The sequence below is a fragment of the Cryptotermes secundus genome, unplaced genomic scaffold (assembly GCF_002891405.2).
Source record: "Cryptotermes secundus unplaced genomic scaffold, Csec_1.0 scaffold584, whole genome shotgun sequence".
Taxonomy (NCBI): Eukaryota; Metazoa; Arthropoda; class Insecta; order Blattodea; family Kalotermitidae; genus Cryptotermes; species Cryptotermes secundus.
Window position 1 is genome coordinate 1,376,040 of NW_019735468.1, and position 22,454 is coordinate 1,398,493.

At 41.3% G+C, this 22,454-nt stretch overlaps 2 protein-coding genes across 4 annotated transcripts in view; one reads left to right on the forward strand and one right to left on the reverse strand.

Annotated features, from left to right (window-relative positions):
- Positions 1 to 20,678, reverse strand: part of LOC111869354 (G-protein coupled receptor Mth2) — a 35,895-nt gene extending 15,217 nt beyond the window's left edge. Inside the window, exons 1-5 of one of the 2 annotated variants that reach the window (XM_023860819.2) lie at positions 20,149 to 20,678; positions 14,916 to 15,201; positions 12,918 to 13,046; positions 9,702 to 10,008; positions 4,558 to 4,636 (exon numbers count right to left, since the gene is read on the reverse strand). In XM_023860819.2, the coding sequence (XP_023716587.1) occupies positions 4,558 to 4,636; positions 9,702 to 10,008; positions 12,918 to 13,046; positions 14,916 to 15,201; positions 20,149 to 20,420 (1,073 nt within the window). In that variant the 5' untranslated portion in view covers positions 20,421 to 20,678. Of the gene's footprint in view, positions 1 to 4,557; positions 4,637 to 5,762; positions 7,012 to 9,701; positions 10,009 to 12,917; positions 13,047 to 14,915; positions 15,202 to 20,148 lie in introns of those variants that run through there. The other variant, XM_023860818.2, reaches the window with a different exon arrangement.
- Positions 1 to 22,454, forward strand: part of LOC111869355 (CXXC-type zinc finger protein 1) — a 54,360-nt gene that overhangs the window by 9,468 nt on the left and 22,438 nt on the right. The window contains exon 1 of one of the 2 annotated variants that reach the window (XM_023860823.2): positions 16,897 to 17,046. The exons of the other annotated variant lie outside the window; for it this stretch is intronic. The gene's annotated coding sequence lies outside the window, so the exon portion shown is untranslated. Of the gene's footprint in view, positions 1 to 16,896; positions 17,047 to 22,454 lie in introns of those variants that run through there. 2 annotated transcript variants of the gene reach the window in all.

The window sequence follows — 22,454 nt, forward strand, 5'->3', positions numbered from 1 at the left end:
ACTACAGTCCCAGTGGGTCTAGGCCTACCCCCATGAACTTCTCCGTTCACTTCGGTAATGTCATATATATTTTTTTTTTCTTGGCACTACAGTCCCAGTGGGTCTAGGCCTACCGCCATGAACTTCTCCGTTCACAATGTCATATTTAGATAAGGTAAATTCACTGAGCTAGTTGACTCATACGTTAATCCTTCTGATTCGTATTCGAGGAATCCCGGGGTCGAATCTCGACCGGGAAACTGATTATCATCATCATCATCATCATTGATATTTCTCGCGGTTTTCTTCAGTTCCTCCTGCCAAGTGCTAAGATAGTATTTCAAAATAGATCGCAGTCACTTCCTTTCACATTAATTCCAATTGATCATTCACTGATCAACCTGTCATTCGGTGGCATGTGATATATAGTCCGAACCACTTACAGCGTTGTCAAATAAACCATAAATTAAAATATAAACAACAGAATTCAATTTAGTCTATGGGCTAGCGTGCTGAACTTTTGCGTAGATGGTAAGAAAAACTACGTTTGGTCCAGAAAAATGTTATTGCTTGCAATTTACGATGTCGCATATTATTGTTACGTTATTATTATTATTATTATTGCTATTGTTATTATTCTCGTCTATCGTTGGAAGAACTTGAGGTTTGAGTACAATTTTGTTTTTCTGGAGCATAACCTCAGAGTTTCTCTCCGGCACCATGCTTACAACTACTGACTTATAAACAGTGTTTCATGCATGTGTAAGTATGTTTATGATCTAGCCCCATACCGAACTTCATATTGTCACGTGGAGGAGTGACTATAGACTGGTAATTGAATTTACTGAACTCTTACAGAACGTAACTACAAATAACTATAGCGCTATCGCCAATTCCCAAACTACATTTACTACAGCACACATTTAAGTCTTCTCAGTCTGCTATGTATTCACTGGCCGTCGCCTGGTAACGGCTTCCAATGCCGTAGCTTCCTCAGATTTCATGTTCACGTCCTTACTGGCGGCGACTGTCTCACAACTCACACATTGCTCCAATTAACTCCCAGGCTGGCGGCCATCTCACACCAACCTCCTACTCTTCTCACTGCCGTCTCAAGATTCTCTCGTAGTCACAGCTTCTACTCATTTTGTAGCCTCGGCATGGACCGTACAGAAAACATCTCTCCCAACAGTTCTTCTGTTGTTGCATCACGTAGCTATCGCACGGACCGCGTAGAGCATACCGCTTTCCAGTTACTCCAATGTTGCGTGTTACGTATCTGTTACTGCCGTTACCTAGCAACGACCCTTGTTTGTAGAACCATTACATAGCAATGGCTGTTGTATAGTTGCTTCTTTTGTGGTCGTTTCCTAGATACAGGTTTAAATGTCACAGTATGTTAGCCCAACTGATGAATTAGTTAGTTAGTTAGTTAGTTAGTTAGTTATTGGAGAGGGTGGGTTTCCCCATGCACTGAGACCTGTATTGGTCCATTGTGCTTCCCTCTATGATTTCTACCAGTCTCTATATCATACCGGTACTGGTGCTTACCATCAGTCCCGCCCAGCCAGCGAGACCGGCTCTACTAGCTGAGAGGTATCTATAATGCTTCCCCCATCTACCAGAGGTATTAGAGACTGCTGTTGGGTGGGAAACGTCCGTTAATTTGGCTCAGTGACCTCCTTTGGAGATATGAGGTTCTTTTACGTGCCGTAAAGCTACGACACGGGATCCACGGCTTAAAGTCCCTCCCGGAGGACTTGTTCCCTGAATTTTTCCGCCCTTAAAAATTCGACGACCTCCGCCGGGTATTTGAACCCGCGTACTACGAGTCATGAGGTGGGAACGTTACCTCTAGACTACGGAGGCCGCTTAAGTGATGAATTAGACATCGCCATGAAACTGAAAGCTGAATACAGAGTTCTTGCAGCCAAATCCCATTATTTTACACACAGAGACACACACCCAAGAAGAAAGAAAGAAAGAAAAAGAAAAAAGAAAGAGAGAGGAAGAAACTCGCCTCAACAACAGTTGTGTATTTTTCGAAGATCTATTTCATTCTTAATTTCAGGGCCCTGTATAAATGGAGCTACTGACATTTGTACCTAAAAGTTTCGTGCGTCCCCCATGTTGTAATTACCGACTGTAGGAAATTAAAAAGTATGACGTTCTGGTGGCCTCTAATGGTAGAATGCTCATAACAAGTTTCGTGGAAACTGATCAACAGATTAGAAAAAATTGGACACATGCAGAGAGCGTAGTGATCCCGAAAACCTACTTTCTTTCTATGTTACTTTCTTTCGTAAGAAAGGAAATAGGCAGATAAATAAGTTTTATATAGTGAAACGTGAAAATACGACACCCCTAGTACATAAGCCCGCCACTATACCGGATCTTCGGAAAGGCAAAGATAAACTCGCCTCTTTAACTGAGCACCATTCTATGAAGGCTTATGGAGATGCATTGAAGCTCTGCACATTTTAGGCTGGATAAGACTGTACATAAAATTTTAGAGAGTAATTTTCTTGTTTATGGTAGTTACTCTTGCTGCTCTTAAAATCTGATGTGGGGTAATCATTCCCCTTGTTTGTCCGGTATTTGTTTTCCATCTCTTATCCGTTCTGTCATCATTTCTTTCCTCCTCACTCAAGTTAAAACATCTTCCTCACTTCCGGTCTTCAATGCCTTTGTCCATTTCATTTACTCTGCCCAGCGTGGGAACAAAGTCGCGTCATAGCTATAGTTACAGGAGTACTACAGTGTATTTCCAACATACTTTCGGTATTCATACGCCGTTGGGAAGTTCAAACATGCTTAAACAGGTCTGTTCTTCCTTAAGGTTGCCTACTCGATGTATGATTTCCTTCCCTCTTTTCTCCCATATTTCCCTACCATCCCTGTTATGTGTTTGACATATAGTCATTCCTTTCCATTATCTAGCAAAGGAAGAACACAATTTGGATTGTCAATGGTATTTTAATATTGACAAAAGATAACTGGGGTTTCCCCCTGTGTCCTGGTAACGGCAGAAAATAGTTTGGGTTTTCCTTCGCATGCTTGTAACGACAGAGAATTTCGGGTTTCCCCCGTATCCTCACAACAGCTGAAGATAGTTCGGGCCGACCCCCATCCTGACAACAGCAGAATACAGTTTTTTTTCTGTATCCTAGCAACAACCCTATTGTTGTCACGATACGAATGCCTTTCTTACGGAGAAAGTAATGGGGAAACAAGCTGGATTGGACTGTACGTTTGCAGCAAAAATATCATTTTCCCTGGATTGTCTCTTCATGGGAAACAACTTTTGTCTTGCCAGCTTTTTCGTAGTCGCGCCGTTTGGGAGAAAAGGGACAGATAAATGGCCAGAGAGAGAGACAGATTCGTTTTCGTTTCTTAATTTTATTTTTACGTAAATGATGCACTAGAGGAAATTTTCATCAAAGCCGTCCATATTCCGCTTCAAGATATTTCCGGTTCGGTGACGCAGCCTGACTCAACAGAAAATGACTGGCCCCACCCACTCTTCACCTCGCCGCTACATGAAAGTGAGTGACCAAATTTACTCCCTAGCCACTTTACCCCGTGGGAGAGAATTCCCCCATTACATAGATAACCTCCTACCAGACTAAACAGTGTCATATCCTAGGAGACCACAATCCAAATCTTCACAGCCGTGAAACCGAAGAGGTTGGCTTGGCGGTAAGGTTCTAGATTTATATCCGAGAGGTGCTCATTTCGGATCTCGGACGGGACAACGCATATCCTGAGTGAGGCTTTCCACGGTTCTCCTCATTCCCTCCGATCAAATGCCTGGGTAATACCTCGATTAAGCCATGATCTATCGTTTCCAAATATTCATCATTCATGTATCATCCAACCGTGCGATCCTATGAAGTCTCGATACTAAATGCGCCGAGAAAATTCACCTCCGCGAAAACCTTAGATCTTAAATAATTACCAATGTCTGTTTATCGTCTGTACTTCATCTACTGTGGGAACGAAGGTGTATCATCGTAAGTTAGTGATATAGGCCGTTATGTCATCATTAGAAAATCAGCAAATTCTGTTTTCAGCGTACTTCCTGTATTCATACGGTGATGGGAAATTGAGACAGACATTTCTTCCGGAAGGTTACGTACGTGAAGTATGACGCTTCCTGTTTCTTAGAGTAGGTGTTACATTTATTTCGCTTAGTAGTTCCTGCATGGCAAACGGGAAAACTGTTCCTTTTGGTAAGTTTTAGAATTTAGGTTTCATAGAAGACCAAGGCGTAGGTGGGTGGACAATATTAAAATGGATATTAGAGAGATAGGATGGGGTGGTATGGATTGGATTGTGCTAGCTCAGGGTAGGGACCAGTAAAGGGCTCTTGTGAACACGGTAATGAGCCTTCTGGTTCCATAAAATGCTGGGAAATTCTTGAGTAGCTGCAGATTTGGCTTCTCCTCAAGAAGGGCTCAGTTCCATAAGTAGGTAAGTAAGTAAGAAGTGCATGTTAGCATTATTTTAGTTCAGAATAACAGAACAACTTTGGATGCGAGTACGAAGTGAAGGATGAAGTTAAGTTACAAGACTTACCTAAACGCCCACGCAATGTCGATGCACATTACATTCAGCCACAAGAAGGCCGCCAGGAAAGTGAATTGGATAGTGAAGGCTGCAAGAAGAACAAAACATATCTCATTATATAAGCGTTACCAAAGCAGAATCACTGGGTTTTGGGGTTTTATCCATAGTCCAGTATTTTAACAACTAGAGAACGCAACGTTTCGGAAACTGGATACGTTTCCATCCTCAGATGAAGAAGGAGACACCTACTCTGTTTGACCGCTTAAAAAGAGCTAATCTTAATCACTGGACAACCTAAGTCAAAGTTATTCTAGGACTGGCGATTTACCGCCAATCAGTTTTTAGCGGGTTTCTTCAGTCCTTTAGGCAAATGGAGTGATAATACCACAAATTAGGCCATGGCCGCTTCTTTCCACATCTTTCCATTTCATCATTGACTAATCGTAACAATTTGATTTGTAGATCTGGATTTCAGGCAGTCGTTAAATAAACCATAAGAAATAAAATAAAAATATTATCACTTTGATCTGAGTTATCCTTTTAGATACTTGCTTCTCTCAATTCACATAGGGTGTGTACATTGTCTTTTAAAGTTACCATTCAGAAATAATTGTTCTTAGAAGCAAAATGCAACCATAGAATTTGTTGCGTAAGCCAGAGTAGTGCTCCTCAGCCAGCGGCACGCGTCCCGCTATTCTGACTTGACAGTTGGTCGGGTTGGACGTGAAGCCTCGAAACTAATACGTATATACTATATGTATACCATCAGTGATTAATATAATACTAAAATGTATATGATTCAAACACACTTCCTGGAGAACAGGAAGCTTTATTTGTACTGTGTTTGGAGTATTTTTATGTAAAAAATGACGAAAGATACAAAATGTAGATGTTTATTGTGCTAGAGAAAAACTGTATGTTTTTTATTGTATTGTTAAATTTAAGAATTATAAATTCGGAAATGTTTTAGCTTAAAAACAACATCCCACAGGTCTCTAGTAGAAACTGCTAATTGTTAGGCTCATAATGCTGATACGTAATCCAATACATAGGCTATAAGCTATGTTGGCGGTAGGTGATATGTGCAGTAAGGATAACTACGTTTTTGTGTAAGAATGTTAAAATGGAAAGGACACAGATTGAATGAAAACAAGAATAGGAAGGAAGACCAACTGTTCCGCAGACTCATGAAATCAGTGGACGCAGTGTCTCACCTATTGTGATACAAAACTCATAGTGCAGATCAGGTAGAAGCTGCCCAATTCCCAGGAACAGACAGGCAACTAGGAAGCTCGCAGTATGAGCCATGAGGTACTTGGTGTGAAGTCCATTCCTCAGCTCTGGTAATGCGGCATAGACGATGAGAGTAGTCGAGAGGAAGCCGGCGTCTATAAGTAGCATTGCCCCATAGAAGACCCTCCGCTCACTACACAAACCACGACTCTCCCATCTCTTGCAGTATAAGAGATTCGGAGTTTCGTTGCCATCCTCGTCGATTGTCACATCCCAGCAGTACTCTGCAACGGGTATTGGTTGTTCGAACCCGCGTCCTTCCACCCGACCATCGTCCAGGAACCGATACTGCAGACGTTTCTCACTTCGTTGTGTCAATGGGTTCAGCAAGTAAGCACCTACACTTTGGCAGTGAGGAAATCCGATCAGCTGAAAGTACTTGGAAGAATCATCATGAAATGATGTGTGCTTCGCGATATCCATATCTTGTGGCGCACAATTCTGATTTTCATCTAAATATCTTCCAGGAGGACAACACTTTCTGATGCATGTCATAGTATCACATGGGCACAATAGGATCACATTAACGGTTTGACTACCCTTGAGTAACAAACTATCGAAGCAGAAAGCTGAAACTGGGAATGTTGTGTTCTTCTTATAATCATCATCATACAAAATAAGCCCTCCATCTTCCCGTAACGTGAGCAGATCTACGTCATATGCAAATATCAGGTGCTGGCGACCTTCACACCTTGCTTGGCTGCCGAACTGAGGCGTGAGACGGAACTTGGAGAGAGGTTGTGAACCAACTGTCACTTCGGATAACAGCCAGGGCGGGAACTCGCTCATCGAGTGTGAATAACGATTCTTGTAACCCGTGCACGTGAAGTCCGGGGTTAGAGCCTGGTCTTGAGAGCAGCACTTGTTTACAGTGAAGCCGTGCTGGGGTACTGCAGTCACCACAGAAATCACTACACTCCACAACAGCAGCATGTCTTGCCGAGACTGCTAACCTAAACGAAAGAGACTCTTCAGCTGTCACGCCGGGGAAGTACGCGCGCTCTCGCTGAGCTGTCACGCAGAATGTTGCATGGAACACTGGCACACGTACCGGTGCAAAAGTAGGGCACTGATGTCCAGGCATACTCGTACACTATCCCCTGAACAACTGTTAAGTTGGGTTTGTGTGTAATACGTGTGTGATATATGTATGGTATTCACAATCCGGAAGATGGCGGCTAATTATAGAGGCAAGTGCACTGTACATTGCAGCCGCGCGGTCTAAGGCATGAAACGTCTTCGCCCGCTCGAACACCGGGAACGTGGATCCGAATCCCACTCGAGGCATGGATTTTTGTGTGCGTTTACTATTCTGTGTGCAGAAAGCGGCCTTGCGACGGGCTGATCCCACATCCAAGGAGTCCTACCGACTGTGTATAGAATAAGAAACAGAAAAAGCGGCCAAAGTCCACAAGGGCCGTGGAGCCATAGATAGATAGATAGATAGATAGATAGATAGATAGATAGATAGATAGATAGAGACATAGACTGTAAATTACCAGTCAATATGATATTTTCTTTTGATTTGTAATTAATACTTTTAGTTATCTTAATCTTACTGTTTTCTTTTTGTATTCTCTATTTCTTCTTTCTTCCACACGAAGATAAATTTATTAAGGAAAGTCGGCGTATGTGTTCTGCCGTGGGTATTATAGATTTTGTCAGCATTTCATCATAATATCGATGGTGATGGCAAAATCTAAATACAAATCTAAATAAGCAGGAAAGAAAAGAACCACCGTAAGAAGATTCATGCAGAAATTGTTATTGGTTCGACTCTTACTGACCCTAGGCCCCCAGGAACGTCACCACAATAATGGTGCTTAAGAGACCCCTACCGTATGGCAGCCTTCCCTACACAGGATGCATCACCATGCCACAAAGCGTCATAGAAATTTCAGTTACATTTCTTTACGAGTCAGAATTTTTAACACTTCGCACTTATAGACATGGGCTCGGGCGTGAGGGCAAAGCAGATTTCTGCCTTCTCCTGTGGACTTCTGTAAAAACCGAAACTGAAGAAAAGAAAGGAACATAGCAGCTAGTAATAATAAAAATCAAATATATTTCAAAAGACATAGTCTTCTGTCCTGGATTCATAACAATAGTCTTCAACGTCTTAAACGTAGATTTTTAAACATATTTTCTAATTGGTTCCCACCCCCTTGGAAACAATAGTGACTTCGATCATGCTTGCAGTGTTGAAAGAATTAAGAAATAATACTTACTGGACAAAATTTCGACGTATAAGACTAATTAGATTCAACATGTTGACAAGGTGCAATGAATTAGTCTTCTAAACTGTTAAACAGTTACAAACCATATTGATAAAAAGAAAACCGAGGAAGTCCTTTGAAGATTCTGTTGGACGGATGAGACTGGAAGGAGTAAAGTGGCCCGAATACCTGCCAGCAGATGATGATGATGATGATGATGACGATGATATAACTTACACATTTGGTTGTATGTAGGTTGCATTCATTCTTCTTGATTGACTACACTCACTGAGGTTGAACCTTGAAAACTACCCCGTACTTCTTCATGTGTAGAAGGACGTTCAATTTTTACTTTCCAGCAGAATTATAAGTTCTTTATGATATCATTAATTAAATAAGAGACTGTATTGGACACTTATTTGATATCTTACTTCAGTGTACGTTGCAGATAAAAATTTTGTTCCCTCTCATGCAAGTGACAAGCTGGAACTCTGCCACAAATTCAATGTACGCTATGCCCCGATAATTAACGAGGAAAGTTTATGACAGTTTAACTGTACGGAAAACGCTGAATATTTGTATAACTTATTTATTTAAACGGTGGAAATTTAATTAACCAGAAGAAGCTATCAACGATATGTAATTTAAGGATGTGAAAAGAAGACATATGAAGTGGGTTGAGATTTTAAGTTGTAAACGCAAACACACTCACAGGTTAGCGTCTTAAATACTACCCATCAGAGACGTAGTGAAAATCTGAAGCTGTTCAAGTAATTGCGTGAGTAGATAACGCGATATATATTCGAAATCAGCGACTTCCTCTCATAATTTCCACAGCACCCTTTACATAACTGTACATCAATGCCTGTTCGGTACTAAGAGAAAAATGCAATGCAAACGTCCGTTTTTTGTGATTTCCTTTTCGAAGAGTCCTATCAATTTACTGTACGGAGCAGATTTCTTCAGGAACGAATAGTCCCTCAAGTATTCAAGAAATTCCTCGCAAAACGAATGCAAAACTGGAAGTACCCTACGACACTGTGAAATGACCCCCTTCCCTGCTTCATTTCATCGCTGATAAATCCAGAAGATCCCTTAAAACTTCGTGTCATTCAGTTAGTGAAGAAATTCCTTGCTTTTATGAAACCCGTAGATCCATTGCCGTGTTCACAACAACCTTCCATTTGTCGATGTCCTCAGTGTGATTCATACATTAACATACAAGATATTGAGGGTCCATTTTAATATTATGCTCCTACATACACCTAACTCTTTTAAACGGGTTCTTCCCTTTATATTTTAGGACTGAAATTATATATGCATGTTCATCTTTTCAGAAATAGGCTATGTGAAAATGATAAAATTAAATTCTGACAAAATGTTTTTTGAAGTAACGTTGAAAGAGCAAATATTTATGTCAGCAGAATAGCTGATCTGATAATGTATGTAATAAAACATAGTTTTTGTTAGTTGACTTTAAGAAGTCACTTCCAAAAATAAAATTTATATACTGTAATTAAAGAATTATGTGGAAAATATGAGTTGCTTTAGGCCACAGGCAATCGAGGATGTCTGTCTTGTCGATACTGAATCTTTGAATTCTCTTGCCGATGAGTTAGTCGGTTACTGCGCTACTTCACATACCCAGAGAGAAACAAGCCGCATTCCTCTTGTTGGGTATGATCTGGGCCACGCCCGTAGCCACATATGCAGTGGCGAGCATTGAGTTGTGGGCTGCGAAGACAAGGTTGTGGAGTTTTTTGGCGACCTTGCTCGGCAGCAGGAAGCCCGTGATAACCACACCAATGAGGAGGGCACCAGCTATAAGCAGTAGGACACCATATATCAAGAACTTCCGAACCTCGGTCCTGAGTCGCCCGGGACACACCAAAAGCATGCCTGTATCTCCGCAGTATTCGTGCCAGGGCACAGCCTGCGGGTACCCGGAAACCTAAAAGAAATAATTTGACGTTTATTTAACTACGTTATACCAACTATTGGTCTCTGTTTCTCCATTACTTCATTCGAAGGTAACCAGACATCCGAAGTATTATGTTCAGAACGTTTTACTATTCAGTCCTATTATTTAGAAGAGATTATTACGTCCGAAGGACCTACACAGAAAGCAGCAGTTTCCTCCATTAGATATATTCTAACACCTGATGATGACCATATTGGCCGAAACATGTTGTGACATATAAATTCTCAAATTTTAAGTTTAAAACTTAATTGTAAAATAATAATAATAATAAATAATATAATAATAATAATTATAAATTAATAAATAGTTGCACATAAAACTGTAAAATAATAATTACGATAAAATGGAAGAGTGCAACAGGATGCTACAGTACGGTATTATTTAATGAAAATTGATATTAACGTTGAACCCGACTATATCAGTTCCTTGCCCTCAATAATACCAACATGGCGGCCATGGGAAGTTTTAAGTAGGGGGGAACATTTTTTTTCCTTGGCACTACAGCCCCAGTGGGCCTAGGCCTACCTCCACGAACTTCTCCGTTCACTTCGGTTTTTCTAGATCTTACACATTCGGTAGGACTCCTTGGGCGGGTGATCAGCTCGTCGCAAGGCCTCTACCTGTAGACAAACACAGAAAAACGCACACAAACATCCATGCCCTGAGTGGGATTCGAACCCACGATCCCGGCTTCCGAGCGAGCGAAGACAGTGCATGCCTTAGACCACTCGGCTACCGTGACCGGCAGGGGGGAACATTAGAGCCATTTAATGCATGGTGCTGGAGCGTAGCGAGGCTAAGGTGGCGGAATATGGAAGTTCTGCAGGGAAATGTAAGATGCGCGAAGTAACACGGAGGCAGCTACAAAACAGTAGGCCTATATATCCTTCTGTTAGACTGCGATAGATGTAAAATGATTGTGAAATTTTATGTTGGCCTATTTAGGTCTGTGTAACGTATACCGCATATTTCATTAAATTATTCGTGTGAATCGAAGTTTGTCAACTTGGAGAGTTGTAAATCTTCAGTATTGTCTGATGAATCTTACATACTGGAAGTACATTACTTACTTACTTACTTACTCATGGAGCTGAGCCCTTCTGGAGGAGCCGCCAATTGTGCAGCTACGCAAGAATTTTTCAGCATTTTATGGAACCCGAAGGTTCATTACCATGTTCACAAGAGCCCTCTACTGATCCCTATCCTGAGCCAGATCAATCTAATTTATACCATTCAATCCTATCTCTCTAAGATCCATTTTAATATTGTCCACCCACCTACGCCTTGGTCTTCCCACTGATGTCTTTCCTTCTGGCCTTCCCACCAATATCCTGTATGTGGGAAATCTATACTGACGAAAATTATGCAGTACCGAACATTAAGTGGTATAATAATTAATTTATTGTTTTGTTTGTTCTCTCTGTATGCTCGTACATGCAAAGAATGTTTGAGAACGGAGTACCAAAGAGAACATTTGGATCTATGGGAGACGAGATAACGGAAATATGCAGAAAATTTCATAATGAACTTCGTAATTTGAATTCGTTGCCAGATATTGTTAGAATAATCAAATCAAGAAGGATGAGATGAGTGGGATATTTTCTGATATGGAAGAGACGAGAAATGCGTTCAAAATTTGAGTAGGGAAATCTTAAAGGAAGAAGAAACGGGTAGCTCTGTTGGTACAGCCACTAGGCTATGAGCTGGACAACCGAGGGATCGAAGTTCGATTTCTAATGGAGTTAGGAGAGTTTTCTCCTCTCCATAATGTCTAGATCCGCTCTGGGGCCCACCTAGCCTCCCATACAATGGATACCGGGGCTGTTTTCTCGGGGTTAAAGTGGCAGGGACGTAAAGCTGACCACTGACCTCAGTCTAGTACCGAGGTTAAGAACAGACTCGAATGTCAATAAAATCAGTTAGTTTATTAAAATGTTTCGGCCGTTAACAACCATCATCAGGCGTTTATAAACAGTGAAATGCATTTAACGTTCATTACTGGATTGCGTGTCGTAGTGGATCTATTGCTGTTAGTCTTGTCATGTACCATTTTTACGTAGTATTACAATATTTAAATATATTGAAATATTTATCTAAATACAAGTAGATAAAGCTTATGTTAAAATTATTGTTATTCTATAAAAGTTATCCTATTACATACAGGGGTTTCTTTTTAGGTGCGATATTGTGTGGAAAATGGAGCGTATATACTGCATATGGTGTGTTTACGAAACTGTGTCCTTTATAGGAACTTAGACATTAGATGTGTGTGCGTTGTTGTTGCTACTGGTCGCACGTTTGTGGTTTGGGTGAAAATTGGGTATTTGTAATTTTTGGTCCTCGGTGGCCTCGTGCTGCCTTTTTTTGGGGGGGAGGGGAGTCATTTGTGATTTTATCGACGTTCGAACCTATCAGTTATTCAATGAAGTGTAGAATTATTGTGATTGACTATGTTATATTTTAGCGTCCTGTTACACTGATTCAAGTCCATGATTTATTTCACCGTCTTCTAGTGCATACACTTATCTACTTCACTCCTCTCACTCGCACTACATGTTTCGGCACAAAAGTGCCATCCTCAGGTGCTTATTTGCTTAACGTTAAACTAGTTCATTACATGCCTTGTCGTCTTCATATTAAAATAATTAAAATATATATTTATCATATATATTGATAAATGTTAAAAATTAAATATTAAAATATAAAATTGTTCAGGATTTTTCCTACGTCGTATTCACTACTCAAGTNGACACATACGAATGAGGTTAAGAATGGTGAACTATACGTCCAGTCCCCTAGAGATCATAATGCGTTGATACTCCTGTTTACCATGCTTCAGGGATAGTCCAAAATGTGGAAGAGCTTTAAAATCGTAATACCTTAACACTGCCATCTTCACCCACAGCGAATTTTGTAGAGTTGCTTGATGTTATCACTGTCGCAGACCCGGATTCACAGCTGGGGCGTCTGTTCCCTATGACGTAGTAGCCCTCTTCTGCTACTCCAGCCTGATACAATATCCAGCAAATGTGACAAGCTACATCCAATAACATAAGTGTAATATAAATTAACAATGCGTGTCCTTTACGCATTATTTGCACAGTGCAAAAAATGTGTACATAATAGTGTCAGAGTGTCTGTTTGTACGCTTATATCAATTCAGAAACTACTACAGCTGGTATTAAGTGAACAACACCATTGAGTGTAAACAATTTGATTTAATTATATAAAAACGTTTATATGTTTCTGTCCTAGGAGAACATCATCAAAGGTACCTAACACGGAAGGAGGTGCTTTATAATTATAAAGGTCAATTGTTCACCAATATTACCCCCGTGTAGTTAATTAATTACATTTACAGTTACAGTAAAAATGAGAGTTATTGAGCACATCAGTGTTAAAGCGTACAGCTGTTAATGTGTTAAAACACTTTTTTATCCGGATGATTAATGTGCGAAGACTCCACGCACAGTTTCTAAGTCGAATATATATGTATTTATAAAACAATTAAAGCATATTTCAAATCATTTTAACGTATTAACAGCTATACGCTTTAACATTCATGTTCTGAATAATTTCAATTTTTACTGTAATTGTTAGTGTAATTGCTGATTACACTCGCCGCGCGGTCTAAGGCAGGAACTGTCTTCGCCCACTCAGGCACTGGAATCGTGGGTTCGAATCGCACTCGAAGTATGGGTGCTTTGTGCGTTTATTCTGCGTTTGTGTTGTTCTCTGTGTAGGTAGCGGCCTTTCGACGGGCTGATCCCCGTCCAAGGAGTCCTACCGACTTAGTATAGGATTAAGAAACCGAAAAATCGCCCTAGGTCAGAAGGGATATAGAGCCATAGAGAGGGAGGGAGAGAACGTGTAATTAATTAACTCCGAGAGGTAGAATTGTTAAAGACTTGACATTTATAATTGTAAAGCATGTCCTGTCGTACTGAGCACCATCTATTGTTGATCTCCTGGAACAGAAATATGTAAAGGTTTTTAGTTAAATAAATCAAACTGGTCACGCTCGATGGTGGTGGTGTTCACAAAATGTCCAGTGGAGTGACAGACCAGAATGCCTTCTGTTACTGAACTGCAGTTGCAAATCTGGTGTTGGTGATCTACATTACGCGTTATCAACTGGATAAATTATGGTCGCTCACTAACAAGCTGGAATGAAAATTCTCAATTATTCGCTTTTAAATCATCATTTTTATATTCATTTTCTCAGAGAGTATCTGAGGCTCTGAACCTTCTTCATGAAGCAGAGACCTTGGGAAGTTAAGTCGCTCAGCTGGTAAAGAAATTCACCATTTTGTACGGAACCCGAACTTTGACAAATACGTTAACAAGAGCCCGGCACTGGTTCCTGTTTTGAGCCAGATGATTCTGCTCACATAAGAATATCTCATCCCTTTAAGACATATTTTAATTTCACACTTCCATCTAAGCCTAGGTCAACCAAGTTGGTTGTTACCTTCAGAATTTCCAACTAAAATTATCTTTGTGTTTCTTATCTTTACCACTTGTGCTACATGTCGCTCCATCTCATCCTCCTTGATTTTATCATCGTAATAATATTTGGTGTGCTTTTTTTGGAATGTGTTTGCAAGCTGAATGTTCGTAAGTTGAATTTTTTCTTTCATAAGATATATCGTTAAATATGTTAATGTGTTAACTTGTTCATAAGCACGGGGTTCTGAGCTCGTTAAATTAATTAGGAGTCGCAATTTATTAGTCCGTGAAATGTTCGTAAATACGAATTGTTCGGTTCTTGAAAAGTTCGTAAGTGGAAGTTATCATGCACAAATTATGACACTTCTCTTACGCAAATCTGTCCAGTTACTTTGACTTCTTCATTTAAGCACAAGGATTTAACATACCTGAAAAGTTGGTCTCCAGAAGCCCACGTCGTCGTGTCCCGTGTCAACACATCGCCCCACAGACCCGTTGTATACAAACCCATCATAACAGCACTTCCTGACACAGGGCAACTTGGAGCACGGGCAGAATATTGCAGTTTTGGTTCTTGCATCGAAACAGAAGGACTCGGTGTAAGTCACCATTTGATCACGTTCCTGGGTGCTGTACACCAGGACATTCAGGTGGAGGCGTCCACTCTCTGCGATCAGCAGCCGGAACTCGTCTATGCCATGCAGCAGTATCGCCCTGAAAGTGTTAGGTTCCTTGGCACCATTATCCCTACCCGTGTTGGGTCTGTTACGGAATCTATGCCATGCAGCAGTATCGCCCTGAAAGTTTTAGGTTACTTGGCACCATCATCCCTACCCGTGTTGGGTCTGTTACGGAATCTTCATGCAGCAGTATCGCCCTGAAAGTGTTAGGTTCTTTGGCACCATCGTCCCTACCCGTGTTGGGTCTGTTACGGAATCTTCATGCAGCAGTATCGCCCTGAAAGTGTTAGGTTCCTTGGCACCATCATCCCTACCCGTGTTGGGTCTGTTACGGAATCTTCATGCAGCAGCATCGCCCTGAAAGTGTTAGGTTCCTTGGCACCATCATCCCTACCCGTGTTGGGTCTGTTACGGAATCTTCATGCAGCAGTATCGCCCTGAAAGTGTTAGGTTCCTTGGCACCATCATCCCTACCCGTGTTGGGTCTGTTACGGAATCTTCATGCAGCAGTATCGCCCTGAAAGTGTTAGGTTTCTTGGCACCATCATCCCTACCCGTGTTGGGTCTGTTACGGAATCTTCATGCAGCAGTATCGCCCTGAAAGTGTTAGGTTCCTTGGCACCATCATCCCTACCCGTGTTGGGTCAGTTACGGAATCACAAAGCTAAACAATTTACATTAATGTTCTTAGGTAGTCGGGATAGCTCAGTTGGTGTAGCAACGGCCTATGGGCTGGACGGCCAGAGTTCGATACCCGGCAGGGGAAAGATTTTTCTCTAATCCACAGCGTCTATACCTGCTTTTGGAAGGACCCAGCCTCTTTTCCAATGGGTGACGTGGATCTTCCCCCGAGGATAAAGCGGCAGGGGCATGAAGCTGACATCCCACCTCCGTACAATACCAAGGTCAAGAATGGTGGAGCTATACCTCCACTCCCCAACACGTTTTCAGATTTACTCCTCTGCCGCTTTATCCTTGGAGAAAACGCTACTAGTATCCATTGGATATGAGGCTGGGTAAGCCCCAGAACCGGTGTGGATGACGTAAAGAGGAAGAAAATCTTGCTCCCACCTGGACTCGAACTCCAACCCCTCGGTCGTCCATCCCATAGCCAGTCGCTATACCGACTGAGCTATCCCGGCTACCGCTTGTGAGGAGGATATTGAAGTAAAGGCGGTCTCGTACGTCTGTTGGGCTTTCTCAGCTTTTTCCTGGTAGCACTAAGTAATTTAGGGACAAAATACCTAATTGTTCCAAAATCCTAACGTGAGATATCCTTAATATGTGTATTTAGCCGCGATGTTCGGCAACGGTGCATCAATTTCTATTGTATTAAATGTGGAATGATAGGCTGTATAAGAGTAAACATGTTATAGACCTATTTTTTCTTACTTTTTAGGAGACTATCCTATAATTGGTGTGTTGCAATACAAATTAAGGAAGTCTGCATAGCATAGTATACATAGCATTAAGCGACTCCGTGTTAGCGTTAGGCGTTCATTTGATCATATTAAGGGGTATGTGCCGACTCGACATGGGCGGCATGAAACCTACGGATGCTACTTTGTACGCCCCTCTTTTAGCAAGTACAGTCTTGCGTAATGTGCTTATTATAAGTGGCAGAATGGCATGCAGTAGTTAAATACGGTGTAAAAATAGAACGAATGTGTTCGGCATACTTGCGTAAACGACATCCGTTTATGACATACAATATCTTACTTTCTGTTTTGTCTGCAGAGAAGTGTATTAGACCAGCTTCTATTTTCAGTTGAAGAAGCGATCCACGTAGGATGTGTTTCGTTTGATTTTAAACACTTCTGACAGTTTCTGCTCTAAAATATTAGTTCGGATGCTGTAACGTCACACTTCATCAGTCAAGGTAACGAACGGAAACGCTTATTCCAACACATGTCATTTATTCAAGGTTATTCATTAACACTGTTTCAAGTACATAGTATCTTAGCGGATTATATAGCATGATTTGAGATTAAAATATGATAATGAATAATTAACCGATAGAGATTTGGAAAGAAATGGCCGGGGCATATTATAAGATGCAGTCAGCATTTGCGTCGAGAGACTGAGAAAACCACGACACACCTCAGTAAAGATAACTCCTAGCCCAGCTGAAATTCAAACCAGGCACTTCCTGGATAGAAATATACAGCCCTGACGGACTCATATTCAATACAAAACACTGCAGTCCGTAAATTACAGGATTTCTTTAATGTCCCATATTTACACTGCTTTTCCTAGGGTGCAGTAAGACTTAGTCCCCTGGTACTTAGGCCTTAAATGGCCCATTATACCAACCCCGGATGATAGACGAGAGAAATGCAGCATTTGGTGGGATGAGAATTGTCTGAGGAAAGTACTCGAAGATCTTCCTCAGTGTCACTTTATTTATTTATTTTTTTTAATTCTCTTAGTGGGGGTTGGAGCCCAACTGGGTCCACTTGGCTCGGCGGCCACTGATTGGCCTATTGTAGCCTGCCTCTGATGATTATGATGATGGAGAATTTGGTGGAATGAATATTGCCAAGGGAAACTAAAGTACTCAGAGAAAACCTGCCCCAGCGCCACTTTGTCCACCACAAATCCCACTTGACCAGACCCGGTCTCGAACCCGGGCCGCCGCGGTGGGAAGCCAGCGACTAACCGCTTGAGCTTATGGCGCGGCCTTCAGTGTCACTTAGTCCACCGCAATTGCAACATGCACTGAACTGGGACTGAACTCAGGCCAGCGCGGTGAGATTCTGGCGGCTAACCACCTGAACTATGGCACGGCCTCAGTGTTGGCTTGATCAAAAACATGCTCTCGACTACTGCCCGTTGAGCTCTCACTTTACAGCATGTAAACAGACGGACTTCACACATAAAGTTTACTCAACCGATCTTGTAAATGTCAGTATAATAGACAGCCTTATTATACTCCTGTTTATTCTGGACTGCCATCATTTTGCTCCCGTTAAACAATATTAAGATGAGCTAACCAAGAAGGGTGAGGCCTAGAAAGGGAGCGTGTGGATTGGATTCATCTGGTACAGGGTAGGAACCAGGGACGATGTATTTTATCAGGGTAATGAACGCTTGGGTATGAGGCAGATTCTGGAAAAAAACTTTGGAATGTGGAGTCAGCACGTTTCACCATTTCTTACATTTCAGAGCTGCCTGTGACACCATAAATACGTTTGCAAGGCCTGTACTTGCCTCTCAAAAGGAAAGTTGAAAATGTGCTCCGAATCTTTGACAGAAGCACATTAAGAAGAATTTATGGCCCAATGAAGGGAAATGACACGTGGAGATCAAGGTGTAACCATGAACTTCATAAATTATATAACGAACTAGATATAGTGCAAGTGATCGAAGTAGGGCGCTTGAGATGGCTAGGACAGTTTTTTAAGAATGCAGGAGGAGAACCCTCACAGGAAGTTGACTCAACACAAATCAGAGGGTACTCGGCGAGTAGGCAAACCTGCTGTCAGGTGCCTGGATCAGTTAAAGAAGCTTTAAGATAAAGGTCGTCGGAAATTGGAGACGGAAGTTACAGGATCGGGCCAAATGGAGCACAATCGTAAAGGAGGGCAAGGTTCATCATGCAGTGCAGAGCCAGAAGAAGAAGAAGAAGAAGAAGAAGAAGAAGAAGAAAAAGACGACGACGACGACGATGATGATGATGATGATGATGATGATGATGCACTCTTGGATTCCACAAAACTCTAGGATACTCTTGACTGACAGCTGTTACTTTTCAAGTAGACTCCTACTTCATTTAGTTAGTTGATTAAGCCTGAATAATTCACGCGACGAAGTCGGTGTGTCATCCAATGAATTTCAATGCAAAATTGGAATATAATTAATTATTTAATAAATCTCGCTAGGAGATGTCAACGGGTATGTTTCTTACCTCTAAATAAAGATAACAAGTACTGGGAGAAATTAATCACCTACTTTCCTCTGATACGACACGGACCGCATAGAAGAAGACGCCTCCAACAGTTCTTTTGGTGAGTGTGTATTTGTTGCAGCGGTAACATTTTACCGAGCCGTTGCCTAGCAACGATAAGGGGATACATATAGACACGCAGACTGATGGGAGGTATTTATGAAGTAAGCCGTTAAGATGGGCGCAGGTGCCATGATGTACATACCAAATTTAATGAAGACTGGTTCAGGCATTCAGTAGTTAATAGGGCGGGGGATATACAGACAGCATGGCGATTACATAAGCCTACTTTTATTTTTTTTCAAAATAAGGAAAGCAGGCTGAAAAACGTATTAATGTAAGCTGTATCGATCGGTTTGGGTTTCGTTGCATCTTTGGAGTCAGAATGAAGTATTTTGCCTCGTTACCTGTTGAACATGCGTGAACTTGCTTTCAGGAAGAAGTTTAAGCGCAGTCACAATGCTTCTCAGATTTAAGTTCTCACGAATGTGACCGTTGAGTTTACTGTCTTTTGGGCTGTCACACCATACAGTTTGTTAAATAGGTGCCAACGTTCTGGAGGAGCGTGCGCTGCTATCTTCAGTTTTGAAGGACTTATACGCTGAAGATAGAAGCAGCACATTCCTCCGAAACGTTGGTATTTATCTACCTGACTATAGGGCGTCACGTCCCAAAATATATTAATCTTCAACAAAATTATAAGTACTAATTAGTTTTGTTGTATATTTATACGAGATTTCCATGCATTTCTTATGTGCTTCTTTCGCTCGTATGTAATTGTGATAGATTCCTAGTGTTATGAATGCGAACATGGTTTCATTTCTTACAGGATAAGACATTTACTATCAGCAATCGTTTAACTTACTCATTGCTGTGAGTTTAGGCTCTTGAGAGCTAACTATGCACTTGATCTATCAGTACTAACTATAACAGTATCTCCTTTAACTTTTGGGTCCTTGTGCAATAAATTGCCTCATTCTGTCTCGCACTGTGACATATTTTAAGGTTTAATATTCGAGTAGTAAAAATACCTACCTGGAAGGAGATGGACAACTCAGATGTGCATTCCCCAGTATAGTAGGGCTGGAAGGTGAGAATGTCACTTCTTGATTTAAAGGGATGGAATTGTTTATAACCCATTCCCAGTTTTCGGGAATAGAGTTTGACGTAACGCAAGCCATAGAGTCGTTAAATTGTTCACCAATTGGACAGCATTTCGGAATCTCGAATTGCCTTTTAGCTGAAGAGCAGAACACTATTCGAAAATGGACACCGAGAATCACTATCAACTTCAAACAACTGGACATAACTTATTTAAACAAAGATCAGATGCAAACACAAAAGACTGAACTACATGTTGATTTGTATACGATTCAGAACTTCTTTATCTCGATATTTTGCAGTGGTTAGACGTAACAGATTTCCGGGAAGCACATGGGAGGTGTTCAGTAACCACAATAAAGAGGTTACTCAAATAACTTACACCGGAAGAAGTTTTGTTGTGCACTTTTTTTCTTATGTTGGAAAACCGCTGTATCATAACAGGCATGTTTTATTCCTGAAGCTCTCTTCAGTATATTGTTGTGCACAACACACACACAAGAGTGTGCAGTGAGCAGTACTTCACGTCTTAGAAACACAACATCTTTATTTCGACATCGTAAACAAACGAATGTGCGACTACAACATATGACAATCGATACATCACTAATCGACAAGACTGCATTCAACCTTTCATATAAGTGAAATGTGATTTAACATAGATGTTCTAACCGCTCACTTCGTTGTGCCCCTTACATTGGTCTCCACTTATCACCATCCTCTTCCTTCCGGTGTTGCGGTTCACCTGCACCTCTTTCTGGACACCTCCACTGGAGTTACTGCCCTCCTCCTTCTTCTCGTGGATGGCGAGAAATTAGCTGGGAAGGGAGGAAGATTTTGGTTGTTGGTGCTGGTAGGCGAGAGTTCTGTTTCGGTACTACATTAAGTGTCTCGCAAGTAGGGAAAGATGGGAGTATCTGGGTTCTGTTCTGTAATTGGTAGAGATGAGTTCTTATCCCTGGGTCTTATACGTGTCTGGCTCGAGCAGGGCAGGAAGAATCTTTCCTTGCAATCACACTCACCACTTCAGACTTTTGCAATTAGTAATTATTTAATTCACTCCAGCTCACCGAATACAAAGGAGTCTATTAGTAACACTTATTTAGAAATTTACTTATAATACTTTTACTGAAGGGACGTAGTTGTAATTTGTGCCTGACTTGGCCGAAAGTTGGATGCAGACTCCTTGAGGTGGAATGCACTCTCTCTGAATCCTGAAGTCCACGAACCACAGACTCCAAGAGAAATCCATTCCTCCAACCTTTTCCATTGGTTAAGTTTTCTAACTAGGAGGTTCCCTAAATTTGTTAATTTCCAATCATGTTGCTTTGCTATGTGACTGGCAGTTGCTGACCCGACGCTAAGGTTGACAGCGACTTGATGCATTACGACCAAGGGATGAGGCTCCGGCCCTCCCACTTCTAAGTTATAGCTGTTCCAAGCTGTCAGCTCTCAAATTATCAAAGACTTTCCGACTTTGCTGAAACTGCCAGAATTCCAGGAAAAGTACCAGATGTTACTTCCTGTCCACATAGCAAAACTTGAACTATGTCCCTTCTGCATGTAAGAGTTGGCTAGCTGCCGGATCTCTTTGTATTTACTTGATATTTACTTAATATTGTGACATGTTGCGCCAAGCCGAGNACCCAAGAGTTCTAGTGTGGCTACCGCAGAGTTGTACTGAGTCAGTCAGCGAGTCCTGGAGCTACCGCCGAGGTAGCCAGCGACTAGTCAGTTGAATTGTGGCATTTGGAGTGTACTAATTGTGATACTGCAGATAGCAGTAATCGTCAGATTGTAATTTGGGTGATTGTAAGTGCGAATGTGAAATAAAATTCGCTACATCGAATACATCGAGAAGTTATTTGTCGCGATATACGCCCGATACGCGACAATATAGATTTAATTAATACAAAATAGTTCACCAATTAGGATGAACGGTTACAATGTCGACCATGAAGATGGTCATATTAGGTCCGAAACATCTCGGGATAAAATAATATTTGCTCAGAAAATGTAAATAAATTAGATCTATTTTTGATGATTGATTTCACGTTGTATTTTTATATATAGAATATGGGCAAAATGAACTTTATCAAATTATCTGCTTACTACAGTTGAGTGCAACAAAATGCAAGCTTTGCCAAAATTCGTTGAAAGTGCTATAAAACGATAAACATCTGACGCTCGAGCACCGCCTGTTGAAATCTGTCATCAGACATAGTAACGACCTGCTATTA